Below are 15,910 nucleotides of genomic sequence, written 5' to 3' on the forward strand. Positions count from 1 at the left end.
AGAAAAAAAAAAAAACCATTGTGGACGGTTTAAGCACTCCTCGGTCTGGGAAGGACTGACGACAGCTAGAACTAAAACTAGAAAAAAAAAATAAAAAAAAATAAAATAAAAAATAAAAAATGTGTGTAGGTGTTTTACCTGCTTGTATGTCTGTGCCTTGTGGCTGTGGAGGCCAACAGCAGATTCCCTGGAACCGGTTGTGAGCCTCCATGTAGATGCTGGGGATAAAAACTGTGCCCTCTGGAAGCGCAGTCAGTGCTCTCCAGTCCTTACTTTTAATAGCTCTATACTTATATTGAAAGAAAGAAAGGAGGGAGGAAGGGAGAGAAAGAGGGAGGAAGGGAACTCTATTCCTACCATTCTTTTCTTCGCTTCCTGTTTACAACTGTGCTATTCTAATAGTCCTCTATCTCTATCTTGCCAGTCAAGCAAATTATGTCATGATTTCCTCTGACAGCCACACTGCCAATCACGTTCACTATCCTTACCTTTCTAGACCTCCCAGTATCATAATTCACAACTCACAATTCTCCTTGAAGTCTCCTTAGCCCTGTAGTTCCCACCACTCTATGATTGCTTTCCTGCTAACTTACTGGCGTTTTCTGCTGACTCCTTCTACCTCTGAAGCTTATCTCTTGTTATCCACTCTCTCTAGAGACGCCTCTCCCAATGCATAACTGACAATACTATCTCCTGTCAAGGTCTCCTCACCCTTCCTTGAGCTTCTTGAACCTAACATTGCCCAGTGAAGCACTGTAATGAGGCAAGCCAGTACAGAGGTTCCTCCATCGAAAACAACTCAACTCTATTCTAGGTACAAAAGGACAGAGTGTCCTAGCGAAGTTATCTTAGCCTTTGTTAAAACTGCTTGTTTGTAAGGAACCCCCTCCAGCTAACTGTTCATCTTAGTTGCCTCTTTGTGGAGAACCCCTCCAGCTAACAACTTACCTTACTTCTGTTAAGACTGCTAGCTACAAACTGCTTACTTCTATAAAGCCCCCTGTACCTACTGAGCAAGGAGCCAGAAGGTTTCAGCCTTTAAAACCCCTATGTTCTGGATGGGAGTGGAAGTGAGGATGGGAAGGGGGATACTCAGGGCCCTGAACTCTTGAGTGTGGTCTCAGTCTGCCGGAATAAAGACTTTTCAGTTGGCTATACACTGTGTCTGAGGGTCTGAGCGATCATCTCTAGTGAGCTCTCCATATCAGTATCTTAAAGGAAATATTACCATCTATGTTATCATCTAAGTTCATTTTCTTTTCCTAAAGATTACTTTTATTTTATGTGCCTGTATGAGTATTTTGCCTGCATGTATGTTAAGTGTATTGTGTGCATGCCTGGTGCCTACAAAGGCCAGAAGAGAGCACCGGATCACCTAGAACTAGAGTTATAGATGACTGGAACCTGAACCCAGATCCTCTGTAAGAGCAACAAGTGATCCATCTCTTGTTCATTCCCCCTGTTTCGGTTTTTTGAGATAGGGTTTCTCTGTGTATCCCTGGCTGTCCTGGAACCCACTCGGTAGACCAAGCTGACCTTGAACCCAGAGACCTGGCTACCTCTGCTGGGACTAAAGGTGTGCATCACCACCACCCAGGCATCTCTCAGTTCTTAAACTAAGAGCCTAAGAGTCAGTAAATCCACAGAGTATATGCTTCAGATCCAGCTAGGTTAAAAATACAATGCTGCTGTTTATTGTTGGTAGCCATAAGACCTTGGGCAAGTTAAGAAAATTATAAGCCTTGAAATAAGTAAAACAGAACACTAAGTTCTAAGTAAACCATCCCACAGTTAATTTACAATGGCAGTTATTCCTCATTCCCAGCAAATAAAATCCTATTGCAGTTCCCGTGTCTATCTACTTCTCTTCATCTCATGGCCATGGCTTCATCACTCAAACCACTCCCACTTTCTTGTTATTAATGCTCTCTTACAATTTCCACTCTGTTTCTGTTCTTGCCTCGACAAATCTCCACAAAGCAGCCAGCATAACTTTTCTAAGCATAAGCCAGAAATAATTCCTGTACTCAAGTTCTGCAGTTTCTTCTCACTGCACTTAGGTTTCTAACTCAAATTCCTTTCCTTGGTCTTAAAGGTCATAGTATCAGTCATATATTATAATGTCTATGGAGTTTTTAAAATTTGAACTCCAAAAATGTTAAAGTATACCAAGCCAGTTGACTTTTTTGTTGTTGTTGTTGTTGTTGTTATTTTTGCTAATAATAAAGTCTTGCAGGAGCCAGGGGTGGTGAGAAGTTATGGTAGTGCACGCCTTTAGTCCCAGCCCTCGGGAGGCAGAGGCAGGCAGATCTCTGTGAGCTCAAGGCCAGCTTGATCTACAGAGTAAGTTTCTGGACAGCTAAGGCTACACAGAGAAGCCCTGTCTCAAAAACAAACAAGCAAACATAAAAAGAATAAAGTCTTATTTTGTACCCCAGCTCATTTCAAACCTCCATTCTGGAGGTTTAATGCCAGCACTGGGGAACTTGGGAATCAGAGGCAGGTTCAGGCAGACATCTATGAGTTCAAGTCCAGCCTGGTCTACAAAGTGAGGTCTAGGCCAGACAAGACTATGTAGAGAGACCATATCTCAAACAAAACATCAAATTTCCATCTCCTGCCTTGGCCTCCTAAGTACTAAGATTAAAATAGTGTGTCATCATGCCAAAGCAGATAATTCCTGGAACAATGAGAATTCAATAATTATTCCACTCTGTTTCTTCAATCGTGCTTCTAGTCAAGCATGCACACTGGCACACTGGCTAACTGGCCTTTTTCCTTTTCTTGTGTTATAAATCTACTTTGGTGCCTTGGGGACTTTCCTACCTGGAAAGCTCTTCCTCAGATCTTCTCATAATCTTGGGCCTCTTCCTGAAGTTCACTCAGCTCAAATATCAATTTTGTGTGTGTGTGTGTGTGTGTGTGTGTGTGTGTATGTATGTCCATGGATGTTTTGCCTGCATGTATGTACACTTGCAAGCCTATGTGAGTAGTGGAAATCAAACTGTGGTCTTATAGAAGAGCAGCCAGTGCTCCTAACCACTGAGCCATCTCCCTAGCCCTGCACTCCTACCCCTTAAAACAGGGCCTCACTGTATATCCCTGGCTGGCCTGGAACTCCCTATGTACCATAGACTGGTCTCAAATTTACAGAGATCACCTGTTTCTGGCTCCCATGTGCTGGCATATGATACTATACCTGGCTAAATATAATTTTCTTAGTGAGACCTTCTCAGGCACCCATATGAAAACAACACTAACAAGAACCTGACTTTACTTTTATCAAAGTATTTAAATATGTTTTACATGTTTTTTTTTTTTTTTTTTTTTTTTTTGGTTTTTTGAGACAGGGTTTCTCTGTGGTTTTGGAGCCTGTCCTGGAACTAGCTCTTGTAGACCAGGCTGGTCTCGAACTCACAGAGATCCGCCTGCCTCTGCCTCCCGAGTGCTGGGATTAAAGGCGTGCGCCACCACCGCCCGGCTATGTTTTACATGTTAGTTTTTTTCTTTGAGAAAATATATAAAATAAACAAAAATGTATTCAAGAAATACTTGTGGAACCCAAGTATGGTGCCCCATGCCTGAAACCCCATTACTTGAGAGGTTGAAGCAAGATTCTAAGTTGTGAGCAGGTCTGGACTACATATCAAACTCGTAAGCCAAAAAAAAATTTTTGTTTTTTTGAGACAAGGCCTCTCTATGTATTCCTGGCTGCCCTGGAACTATTATATACAGCAGGCTGGCCTCAAAATCAGAGATCCTCCTATCTCTGCTTCCAGAGTGCTAGGAATGAAGGCATGCCTACCGCAAAAAATCATTTGTAAAGAATTAAAAAGTCCTGTGTCTATGAACAATTGTATAAATGAAAGAGTATGTCTGGAAACTAGGCATCTCGCTGCCAAACAGTGATCATCAAAACTTCCTTCCTGTTTTATAACTAGTTCTTTCAAAAGACAGTGCTAGCATCTTAGCATGCTTGCTCCATGAATGACAGCCTAGACTCACAGATGACCCTAGCCCTTATCAGAACCACATGATTATAATCCCTTACATTGTCTTCCCTCTAACTTTTCACCAAAATTGTCAACCAAATTCAAATTAACGGATTTCAATGAAATTGAACTCAATTTTCTCACTAAGATTGTGGCAAATGATTTTATAAAGAGAGAAGTGACTCATATACATGAAAAGTGAAAGATATTAAAAGAGGAAAAAGAGTCAACTATGGATTTTCTCTCTGGAAGGCTGACACTCTAAATGTGTACTGAGGCACGGTTGTCCCATGACTGTAATCCTAACACTTGGGAGATATAGGCAGAAAATCAGCAGTTCAAGGCCAGTCTTGGCTACATGACTGTCTCACAAAAACAAAGAAAGGCAAGGAAGATATGAACATAGTAGAGTTCTCAAGTAGACAAACGTAAAGTACCTTCAGAGTTCCATCAACCTAGGAAATTTTAAGAGGAAATAAAAATATCTAAGTACCTGACTGACCAAGACTACCCTTAAACTGCTAGTGTCTGAGCTAGTGAGACTGCTGTAACCTAAAAGGGGGGTATTACCTTTGGGATATCTCCTTTAATACCTGGGGGCAGCCGCAGGATCCAGAAGTTCCTGTTCCTCAACAAGTTCTCCAGGTTCTCCAGCCGCCGCTGAAGCAGCCCATACTCCTGCAGCAGGGTCCCCAGCACAGCCCACTTGCCATCCAGCTGGTTCCCAAGCTCAGTCACTGTCTTTTCACAGCTGGCTAGTTTCTTCTCTGCTGTCCCTGTCCTGCCTTCTAGGTGGAGGAGTCGCCGGCTGTGGACCTCCACCTTCCTCTCTATGGCCTGCACAGCAGCCACCACTGTCCACAGGGAGATGGCTGCGGTCTGCAGGTGTGCCTCATTTGTTGCTGGAGGTGTAGGAAGAGGAAGAGGCTGCAGAGATGTAAGGCATTCCGAGTCCCATTCAGAAGTCTACGTGCAATGGAGAGATGGGGGCAAGACGTTGAGTTAGAAGGACTCCTGACTCTAAACTACAACCAGATAAGAGTTCCTTAACTGTCCAGCTGATATTAATCAAAATAGTTTTAGGCCGAGTGGTGGTGGTGCACACCTTTAAGATCAGCACTCCACAGGCAGAAGCAAGAGGATCTCTGTGAGTTCGAGGCCAGCCTGGGATACAAAGCAAATACCAGGACAGGTTCCAAAGCTACACAGAGAAACCCTGACTCAAAAACAAAAACAAACAAACAAAAAAGTTAAGTCTCCCTGTTAACCTTGTTGCTCTGAAACCTGTAGGCATCAAAAGCCAAGGGAACTGTTTTGGTGGGTTCAAGGATGGACTGGGAAAGATAGTGATAAAGATAAATAAACTCGCTTCTTAGGACCAATCTGGCCATCTCTCTAATAAAGAGTCCAAGCCGGGCGGTGGTGGCTCACGCCTTTAATCACAGCACTCGGGAGGCAGAGGCAGGCGGATCTCTGTGAGTTCGAGGCCAGCCTGGTCTAGTGCCAGGACAGGCTCCAAAACTACAGAGAAACCCTGTCTCGAAAAAAAAAAAAAAAAAAAAAAAGAGTCCAGAAATTCAGGCTGCTGCTGCCCCCTCTATCTCTGGAAAAGGCAAAGAATTCTCACCAAGTTTTACAGTGCTCTACAACAAATCTCTTAAGAATTTATATTTTAGCTCTGTCTTTCACTGAGGTTATACACTACAACTATACCAATTAGTAATAGCTGACAGACTGAGGATGCATAGTCTAGAGAAAATACAACAACTATTTTAAAATATTCAAGGGTTATGAAATTGAAAGTAGAACAGGTTTATTTAATCTTATACTATAAAACTCCAAAGGACAAACTAGATGTGGAAAAATAGATGGGAATTTTCAGGTGGGTAACAATGTCAGAATTAGATTTTTTTCCAAGGAAGTCACAGGCTATTCATTACTGAATGTGTTGAAATAAGAGCGGTGGGGCTGCATTCCCAGCACCCCGGCCGCCTGCTTGGCTTATGCCCCGAAATAATTACATGGACACTGTATTCTTTTATTCACTGCTTGGCCCATTTCTATCTAGCCTCTTCTAGGCTAACTCTCGCACCTGGACTAGCCCATTTCTAATATTCTATGTAGCACAGCTAGGTGCGCTTACCGGGAAGATTCTAGCCTATGTCCATCCTGGGTTGGAGCTTCATCGCCTGTGTCTGCCCAGGAGCCAGGAGCACGGTGTCTCTCTGAGGCATCTGCTCCCGAGAGGAGAGCTGTGGAGTCTGAGCTCACTTCCTCTTCCTCCCAGCGTTCTGTTCTGTTTACTCCTCCCACCTATCTTCTAACCAATGAGGGCCAAGCAGTTTCTTCTTATTTAACCAATGACCTTCCTCCATCATTTCCCCTTTTTCGGTTTAAACAAAAAAAAAAAAAAGGCTTTAACTTTAACATAGCAAAATTACATATAACAAAACAGTTATCAAGTAAAAGTTACAATAATCTTTATCATAACTAAGGAAAACTATAACTATAACTAACTATTCTTAACTCCATCAAAGACTCCAGAAAGATACAATACTACCTAAGCAAACAAGAAAAAAGCAACTTTTAAAACTCTAGAAATGAGCCGGGCGGTGGTGGCGCACGCCTGTAATCCCAGCACTTGGGAGGCAGAGACAGGCGGATCTCTGTGAGTTCGAGGCCAGCCTGGTCTACCAAGGGAGTTCCAGGACAGGCTCCAAAGCTACAAAGAAACCCTGTCTCGAAAAACCAAAAAAAAAAACTCTAGAAATGACAGAGACATCTCGCTGCCTGGACAGTCACCCAAAGTTCCTCTGTACCGTTGGGGCATCCATCTTCAGCCTTCAGGCCCATGGTATCCAGCAGACATTTCCATAAAGCAGGAAAATTCAAAGTCAGTTCAGTCACTATCTGTTGTGTCCTGCAGAATGTCTCGCAGACTCTTTCATGAATCAGGAACCCCGAAAGACCATCTCACCTTAGGCAAGTTCAGTAGTCCTCTCTCTGTGGGTTCTCTGTGTCCAGTTTATGCAATAGTCCAGGCAAGAGCAGTTTCTTGCCCAAATGGCTATCAAACTCCATAACGAGCCTCTTCAATGCCCATCTTCCTCTTGAAGTAGATTGGTCAGCAGGAGCAGAGTGTCTCATTGTCATGAAAAGCCCTAAGTTATTAAAACATTTAAAATGCCATATTCTATAATCTTTGAAAAATATGAAGAATGCCTATCTAAAATATATCTACGCACATCTAGAAAATATTAACTAACATGACTACAAACTTGACTATTATTTATGATTATCCATCAACAACCTATATTTCCTAATTATACATTACATTTTAATAATGAACTACATAATCACAATGCCTTAATCAATATCAGAAATACATATACATATAACAAAATTGACCGTAAATCTCTATCAATAAAGCAAAATCTATACTAATGCAAATTATTCATACCTATATCATATCCCCCTTTAAATGTAAAAGAACGTTTATAAACCATATTTGGGAACATGGGCGCAGTTTTTTCTCTCCAAACTGCTTCCTGCTGAATGGGGGCGTCGTTAATTAGGTCTTTCACGGTATAACCTGTGTGCTAGTTTCATCTCAGTTGGCAGTTGAGCGAAGCAATTTTCTGAAGATGTTCACAACAACCCTTCAGGAGGGCGTGGTCCATCATACCAAATCGGAATAGAAGAAATGAACAGGGTCTCATCCTCTGTGAAAACAAAATAAGAAACTCCTTTCCAAAGCATCATGTCCTTAGATCCAAATTTCAAAGTCAAGGCATCAAAATATCTATGTTGGATTAGTTCAGCAGCATTTATAAATAAATATCATTTAGCATCTGTTGCTCCTTCCTCAGCATTTAAATAATTCAAAGAGAGCATAATAGCATACAGTATCAAAAGTCTCTGTGTATTTTCCATCTTTGTGCAGCTTTGTTTTAACCTCTATTTCGTTTATTTTTACTTTTAACTTTTTGCTTTTTGAGCGTATATCTTTGACCTGGAATAACTCTGTAGACCAGGCTGTTTTTGAACTCTCAGAGATCCGCCTGTCTCTGCCTCCCAGGCATTTGGGATTAAAGGTGTACACTACTACACCTTGAACTCACAGAGATCTGTTTGTCTCTGCCTTCTAGGTACTGGGATTAAAGGCATGTGCTACCATACCTTGAAGTCACAGAGGTCAATCTCCCTCTGCCTTCCAAGTGTTGGGATTAAAGGTGTGTACTACCACGCACAACAACTCTCTTCCTTTTTTTTTTGTTTTTTACTTTAAGAACTTCAACTTTCAGTCTGCATATATTTTTAACACACTGTAAACCATTTAAAAATTTTCTTTGTCTTTGAATCTTTCTTTACTATATATCTCTCTTTTTCTGACCACATGAGTCTTTAATTTACCAAACAATCTCAGTAGGACTAAAGGCGTGGCTTTGCCGGCTAGATGTAGCCCATTCCTTAGCTTTCCAGCCTCATGGCTGAGGTACTGGCTGTAGCCATGTTTATAGCCACAACTCTATGGCGTTTCAAGGTCCCTGCCAGCAAGCGAGCTTCAGCAGCCTGTGCTTGCAAACCGCAAGAACCGTCTGCGTAAAAGAGTCAAGAGTTTGCCCTGGCAGGACAGCCCAGAAAGCCGGCATTTTTAAACGGCGCAGCTTTTTTCCTGCTACGGCTGAAAACCGAAAAGCATGCGTTCAGCTTTCATGAACACTGTTTAAGTGTTTCGTGGCAGGACCTCTTAATGAGCTGCAGGGTTTTGCAGTAAAAGCTGAGTCAGGAAGCCTCTCTTAGATGAGAGCGTTTGCTTGCCTCTAGCAAGCAGAGCAGACACAAGAAATTGCCACAAGAAACATGCTTTACTCTATTCTTTTCTAAGCTTTCTCAGGCTTTCTGTGGACTCAGTTATCCACACGAATGGGCGCCATCTGTTGAAATAAGAGCTGCAGGGCTGCATTCCCAGGATGAATGTACTGTGAAACAGAGTATCATAAATGGAAGAAATCTGGACAACAAATATAGGAGGCTGGACTAAGCCTCCTCAAGGCCTGATTCTCTGAACCTGACAAACCGCTCCGACCACAGCCCTCTTTTTCCACTTCATGCACTGTCTTAGTCTCATTTAATTGATCTTCAGTCCATCAGTAATAACTCTAGCCTATGATGATTGCATTTGCCCTGGCCTACCACCTGTACATGGCTTTGCTTTTTTCCCTACTTGACCATTTCTGCCACCTTTCAACCCCATTTCACTACTGTCACTTGCTCAGCTGACCTCCTAGTTTGAATGAGTTGAATCATTCACTTTTTTTTTTTGCTTGTTTTTACAAGCAGTCGGGTGAGATCTACAAAAGTAAATCATACAACCATGTGCGATGCTGTCATACACCAACGGTCAATGCTCACTGACACTACCAACACTATCCAGTGCCCTCCAGGCTTCTGCAAACTCTCAAACTAATGTGCAAAAGAATCAACTAGAAAAGGCTGGGCAATCGGCCAGTGAGGCGGCTTAGTAGATAAAGACACTTGCAGTCAAGCCTGATTATTTGAGCTCAATTCCTGGGACCCAAATGGTGGAAGAAGAGAATCAACTCTGTTGAAGGAGGTTCCCGGCAGCTTAGTAGCTCAGATCCAAAATAATCACACAAAAAACATATTATTTAAAGCACTGCTTGGCCCATTAGCTCTAGCTTCTTATTGGCTAACTCTTAAATCTTAATTTAACCTATCTCCATTAATCTGTGCATCACCAGCAAAGTTTCATTGTGTCTGTCTCTGGCGGTGGCTCCATGACTTCTCCCTAACTCTTCCTTTTTCCTCCCAGCACTCAGTTTAGTTTTCCCCGCCTACCTAAGTTCTGCCCTATCAACAGGCCAAGGCAGTTTCTTTATTCATCAATGGTACTCACATCATATAGAGGGGAATCCCATATCACAACTCCCCCATGTTGTCCTCTGCATTAAGGAAACTGAGTTAGGAGAATTGGTCTGAGTTTGAGTCTAGTCAGGGCTACATAGTGAGTATCAAGCCAGCAAGGGCTACAATAGCAAGACCTTAATCCCAAATCCTGATCCCAGCCCCACAAAGTCATTGACAATCCAGTTAAAATCCATATTTTCATTCAGCAAGTGTGATAAGAAAATGGAGATGGTGTGCTTTAAGCACATTCTTAGGTGATGGATGTTCTACCTTCTGATTTAGGGAGCACACAGGGAGAGCAGAGACTTATTCACATAGCACCTTACACTCCAGAGATGACATGGTGTCTTACTTTAAGAAAACTGAAGTAAGTCAGACTACGGTGGCACATGCCTTTGATCCCAGCATTGGGAAGTAGGGGGAAGAGGGGAGACAGATGGATCTCTGTGAGTTCCAGGACAGCCAGGGATATCCAGAGAAACTTTGTCTCAGAAAACAAAAAACAAAAAACAAAAAAAAAGGAAACTAAAGAAATTAGGCCTAAACTCTTTTTCTTTATACTTCTTCCCACACCAAACCTATCAGTAATAATACATGGGTCCTTTCTTTCTCGAAGGAGTTTGATCTTGTTTAAAGCCAATCTCTCCACTTGTACTCTTAATACCAACCCCTTCTACCTTATAAGGTACATTAAAAAAAAAAACAGCTGGTGTGGTGGCAAATGCCTTTGGTTCTAGCACTTGCAGGGGCAGAAATACTTCTGTGAGTTTGGGGCCAGCCTGATTTATATGTTGGCCAGTTGGGGCTACATAGCAAGATTCTGTCTCAAAAAGACTCAATAGTACTCATAGTAGTAAAAAATTTCTCAGGCTGGGCGTTCGTGGTGGACGCCTTTAATCCCAGCACTCGAGAGGCAGAGACAGGTGGATCCCTGTGAGTTCGAGGGCAACCTGGTCTACAGAGCGAGTTCCAGGACAGGCTCCAAAGCAGCAGAGAAACCCTGTCTCAAAAAACCCAAACCAAAAACAAAACTAAAACAAAAAATTGTCAGTGAAGTGCTCAACCAAATGGGGCATCCATACCACTGCCCAAACCCCAAGGCTCAGCGACCATGGCGGAAAAAGGGCAACAAGGTCCTAAGACCTAAGGTTGGACTGGAGCGAAACAGTGTCTTCTAGACATGTCAAGACCTCGGCACTCACGAACTCTTATCTACTGTGGCTGCCTGCATAAGATCAAGCTAGCTAGCAGGGCGCACACCTTTAATCCCAGCACTCAGAAGGCAGAGGCAGGCGGATCTCGTGAGTTCGAGACCAGCCTGGTCTACAAGAACTAGTTCCAGGACAGGCTCCAAAGCTACAGAGAAACCTGCTTGGAAAAAAAAAAAAATCAAGCTAGCCAATATTACAGCATAGAAGGGGAAGAGGAGGTTCATGAGCTCCCACCTCATAACTGAGGAGCTATGGATAACTGACGGCATCTGGGGGAGGGAAAGCCCATTTTTTAGGGGTGTAGCTCCTGGTAGGTCAACCACATTCTGGTAGATGGAATATACACCAAGGAGTATATGAGAAGCACAAATTGGACTCCATGGGTCATATAGACACATAGGTACAAAATTGGGGGACACTGATAAAGGAAAGGGGGTGAACCTGGGAGAAGCTAGGAGAATGAGTGGGGTGAACATGATCAAAATACATTCTATTCTCAAAGATTAGAAATGTTTTTAAATCGCTTAGGTTTATTTGTTTTATATATATCAGTACCGTGTCACTGTGTATATATGTGGCACCATGTGCATACCTGATGCACTCAGGGGTCAGGAGAGGGCATCAGATACTCTAGAACTGGAGTTACAGATTGTTGTTAGCCACCATGTGAATGCTGGACCTAAACCAGGGTCCTCTGAGAGCACAACAAATGTTCTTAACTGCTGAACCATCTCTTCAGCCCCTAAAAATGTTTCTCAAAATTAAAAACATCAGTATTTCCCAATTCTTTGTCATAAAACAGATTTGCCCTGGTCAGTACCATAGCCACTGGCTCCATGTGATCAGTGAGGACCTGAAATGTTGTCAGTTCAACTGACATACGCTGCATATAAAAATCAACAATGGTAAAAAAAAAAAATCAACAATGGTGTGAAGACTTAGGATGAAAAGCTGTAAAATCTCATTAACAATTTTGTAATATTCAATACTGTTGAAATTTTGCATGCATTAGGGTAAATAACACATATCACTGAAATTAATTTCCTGTTTTTACTATTTTCTTTCTTCTTTCTTTCTTTCTTTCCTTCTTTCTTTCTTTCTTTCCTAAGACACATAATTTGGTTATTTGGCCAAGGATATCCTAAAATTTCTGATCCTCCTCTCTGACTCCCAAGTGTGAGCCATGGTTTTACCTCCTAAACAAGACGACTAGAGAATTGAAAGTATGTGCACAGCTTTCAGCATGATGGTCTCTACTATCTTTTAAAATTTTTTCGGGGAGGGGGGTCTGGAGAGATGGTTCAGTGGTTAAGAGCAGTGTCTGCTCTTCCAGAGGTCCTGAGTTCAATTACCAGCAACCACATGGTGGCTCACAACCATCTGTAATGAGGTCTGGTGCCCTCTTCTGGCCTGCAGACGTACAGAATTGTATGCATAATAAATAAATAAGTATTTAAAAAAATTTTTTTTTGGTTTGGAAAAAAAATTAAGCTCCAGGAGTAGGGATGGTATTCTCCTCTGTTCTATTCCCCGTCCAAACCCAATGCTCCCGTTTTCTTCTTCCTTCTCTTACTTCCTAGCGCTTCCTCAGCGGACCTGCCTGCCATCTGACCTATTAAAACGTCTCTTTGAGCTGACCAATGGCTTCTTGGGTGGCAAACACAAGCAATACTTTCCAGTCAGAACGTTCTGTTAAACAACTGACCCGTCCAGCAGGTCCAGTTATTCAGGGTCTGAAGAGGCACTACCTGAAAGAATCATGGGCGGGAGAGAAAAAGGAAACCAAGCAAAGTTCTGTTGTCAAGGTCTCCCTTTATTAGGGTAGGGTTGAGGCTTATATAGCCCTTGAATGAGGAATTTGGCTTGGGGTGGGGGGTAGGGGTAGGAAGGAACCTTGCCGGGGTAGCAAAGGTCACCAGTTAGCACACCTGGTGTAAGCGGAAACATTCTTTTTGTGATTCCATCAACAGTTTTCAAGATAGTTGGAATGTGGGGCGGTTCCGTTAAGAAATACTTCTCAAGATAGTTGGAATGTGGGGCAGGTTCCGTTAACAAATAGTTCTCAAGATAGTTGGGGTGTGGGGCTCTCTGCAAACATCCTTAGGACAATGGTCCCTGCTATCATCTTTAGGACAATGGTCCCTGACAAACATCCATTCCCCCTTCCTTAATGGCTGTGTGCAAGGGCTGTCCCGGTTGCCCTGGTGGCTCTGGCTTCTATCCGCTGCAGGCCTGCAGCAAACGAGCACGCGCGCACGACTGGCTAAGCCCGGCGCCCTCGTCGGCCCTTCCAAGGTCCCTGCAGGGCCTTGTCCGGGCGGGCGGGCGGGCGCGCGACAGTGGCCGTCGACGCGCAGTCTGTTAAGGGCACACGTTGGCTTTTACCTTCGTCGCCTCGCAGGTGACTGTCCTGCCGCGCCTAGCAACGACAGCTCTCACGGCTGTACACGATGGCTGGCGGATTTCAGAAACCCCTCGAGCCCACTTCCCCGTCCAGCGGGCTAACGCGAAGCAGCACCGCGCGTTCGAGCTCGAAACCTCAGACCCGGGTGCCCCGGCGCGGCAGTCCGCGGTGGCCCTTCAGGGCGGGCGACAGCCCCAGACCCACGCGGGCGACAAGGCCCGCGGTGGTCCCCAGCCTCCGCGCTTCCCCTAAAGCCCCGGTGACAGAGACGCCCGCGCATCATCGCCCTTACCGGAGCGGCGGTCGTCTCTGCCATGGTCCTCCGCTGCCCGGTCCGGTCCCGGGAGTCGCCGCCGCACACAGGCCGGGCTGCTCGGTGCTCTCCGCAAGCGGCGAGAAGCGGTCTCGCGTTGCTCGCACTGACAGGACTCGCGCGGCAATCCGGCTTCCGGGAGCGCAGCGACGCGGAGGAGCTGAGTAGCTGGCAGCCTCCGCCGCACCGGCTGCACCCGCCCCTCAGCTGGCGCTTCGTGTACAGCGAGTGCGGCGGGCGTTCCTCCGGCCTAGACGCGCCTGCTCCTGTCGGTCCTCCCGGGCCAGCGCGCCTCCTGGCGGCCCCTGCGTCCGGCGCACCATTCCAGAGGTCAGCTTCAGGGAAGAGAGTTTTGGTGAACGCAGACCCTTCTTACTTACTTGGTTTTCTCATCCACCCAGAAGGCACCACAGATGACAGGTAGATTAAGGCCTAGCGGGGCAGCGTCTAGGCTGGACGGTAACCCAGTCTACTACCACTGTAGAAATGAGTGACTTAGGTGAGAATAGTGGAGTTATATCTTTCGTAGAAATTACAAATGGGTGAAGAAGATCACACTTCATGTGGCTTGCATTGGCAACAAAGATGGGTGGATTTGGATTACTATTTCTCTTGGGCTTGGCTGAGAAGTGGAACTGTTAATATATATATTATTTTTTGTGTGTGAGTGTTTGCCTATACTTGAGTATCTAGTGTGGTGTCCATGGAGGCCAGAAAAGGATGAAGGATTACTTGGAACTGGAACCACATGCGTTGTGAGAAACCATGTGGGGGCTGGGAACCAAACTCAGATCCTCTGCTGAACCATCTCACCAGCCCCTTTTGAGACCAACAAAAATAAAGTTTGTGATTATATCTGCTGGATCTGGACTAAGGGACAAGTGAAGACAAAATTGTGTACTTAACAGAGTGTGTTGTAAAAAGATAATCACACAACCATAACTTTCCAACATCCCTCTCCTTTCAAACACATATGAATCAACGTCTTCTCAAGCCCGTATTTCAGTAAATGAATCCAGTCAATTCCCTAAACAGTAGAGGAGTCTGTAATTCCCCAAAGTAATGAGGGTCATCTTCTTGGACCACTTCTACTTGAGCATACTCTGTTATTTAGTGTACATACAAGGTAAGTACCTTACATGTAATTTGAGCATGAACTGTGGTCAGATGGCACTTGGTTGAGAGCTAAAATCACCATTTTTGGAACCAGAACATCGCCCTAACAGAATTAACTTCTATAAGATGAAAAGAAGGTGAAGACAAAGATGAAGGCAAAGAAGAAAAGCTTGGCCTTGGGAAAATTACTTAGTGATTTTATTATTAAAATTCATAATATAAAAATTTGGACTTAAAAGACAAGAACAAAGCCTGATATGGTGCTACTCATCTTTAATCCTAGCGCTGGGGAGGCAGAGGCAGGAGGATTTCTGTTCATTTAAGTTTAGTCTGGCCCCCACATAGCAAGCTCCAAGCAATCTAGAGCTACACAGTGGACTCTGCCACCCCCTCCCCCCAAACAAGAGTAGTAATTTCCATGTTCTTTGTTTCCTGGTTAATTGTTAGATTCTCTTGTAAACACTAAATATGAACATCTGAATTACTAAATAAGATTCCTTATCTTTTTATTTATTTCAGGCCTTTAAAGTATGTAGCCCAGGTAGTGGAGGATGACCTTAAACTCCTGACCCTCCTCCTTCCACCTCCCATATTTCTTATCTGCTCTCTGCCATGTGGTGGTACCTTCTTCCAACATGGCATGTTCATCTTGCTTCCTTCTACATCTGCTCGAAACTCTGGAGACTCTGCTCTTCTTTCCTGCCCTGAAAATCCCACCAATCAGCTTTTTATTAACAATGATAGCAACACATTTTCAGTGTACATGATTATTCCATAAGAGCCCATCCTGCTTCTTCTGTGTCTGCTGGTGTCTCTCATGCGTCTTCCTTTATCTCCCTGCAAATCCCACCCATACCTCTTCCTAGCTATTGGTCATCTCTAGGGCGTAGGAGGTCTTTCTGTCTGTGTTGCTTTCATTGGTTAATAAACAAACTGCCTTGGC

The 15,910-nt window shown here is 44.0% G+C and overlaps 1 protein-coding gene across 1 annotated transcript in view; it reads right to left on the reverse strand.

Annotated features, from left to right (window-relative positions):
* Znf398 (zinc finger protein 398) overlaps positions 1–14,039 on the reverse strand; it is a 35,316-nt gene extending 21,277 nt beyond the window's left edge. Inside the window, exons 1-2 of the mRNA XM_041640663.1 lie at positions 13,831–14,039; positions 4,563–4,958 (exon numbers count right to left, since the gene is read on the reverse strand). Coding sequence (XP_041496597.1) covers positions 4,563–4,958; positions 13,831–13,854 — 420 coding nt within the window. The 5' untranslated portion in view covers positions 13,855–14,039. The remainder of the gene's footprint in view (positions 1–4,562; positions 4,959–13,830) is intronic.
* Positions 14,040–15,910: the final 1,871 nt, after the last annotated feature.

The sequence above is a fragment of the Microtus oregoni genome, unplaced genomic scaffold, assembly GCF_018167655.1.
Source record: "Microtus oregoni isolate MIOR12 unplaced genomic scaffold, Mior012 000064F_ref0000363, whole genome shotgun sequence".
NCBI lineage: Eukaryota > Metazoa > Chordata > Mammalia > Rodentia > Cricetidae > Microtus > Microtus oregoni.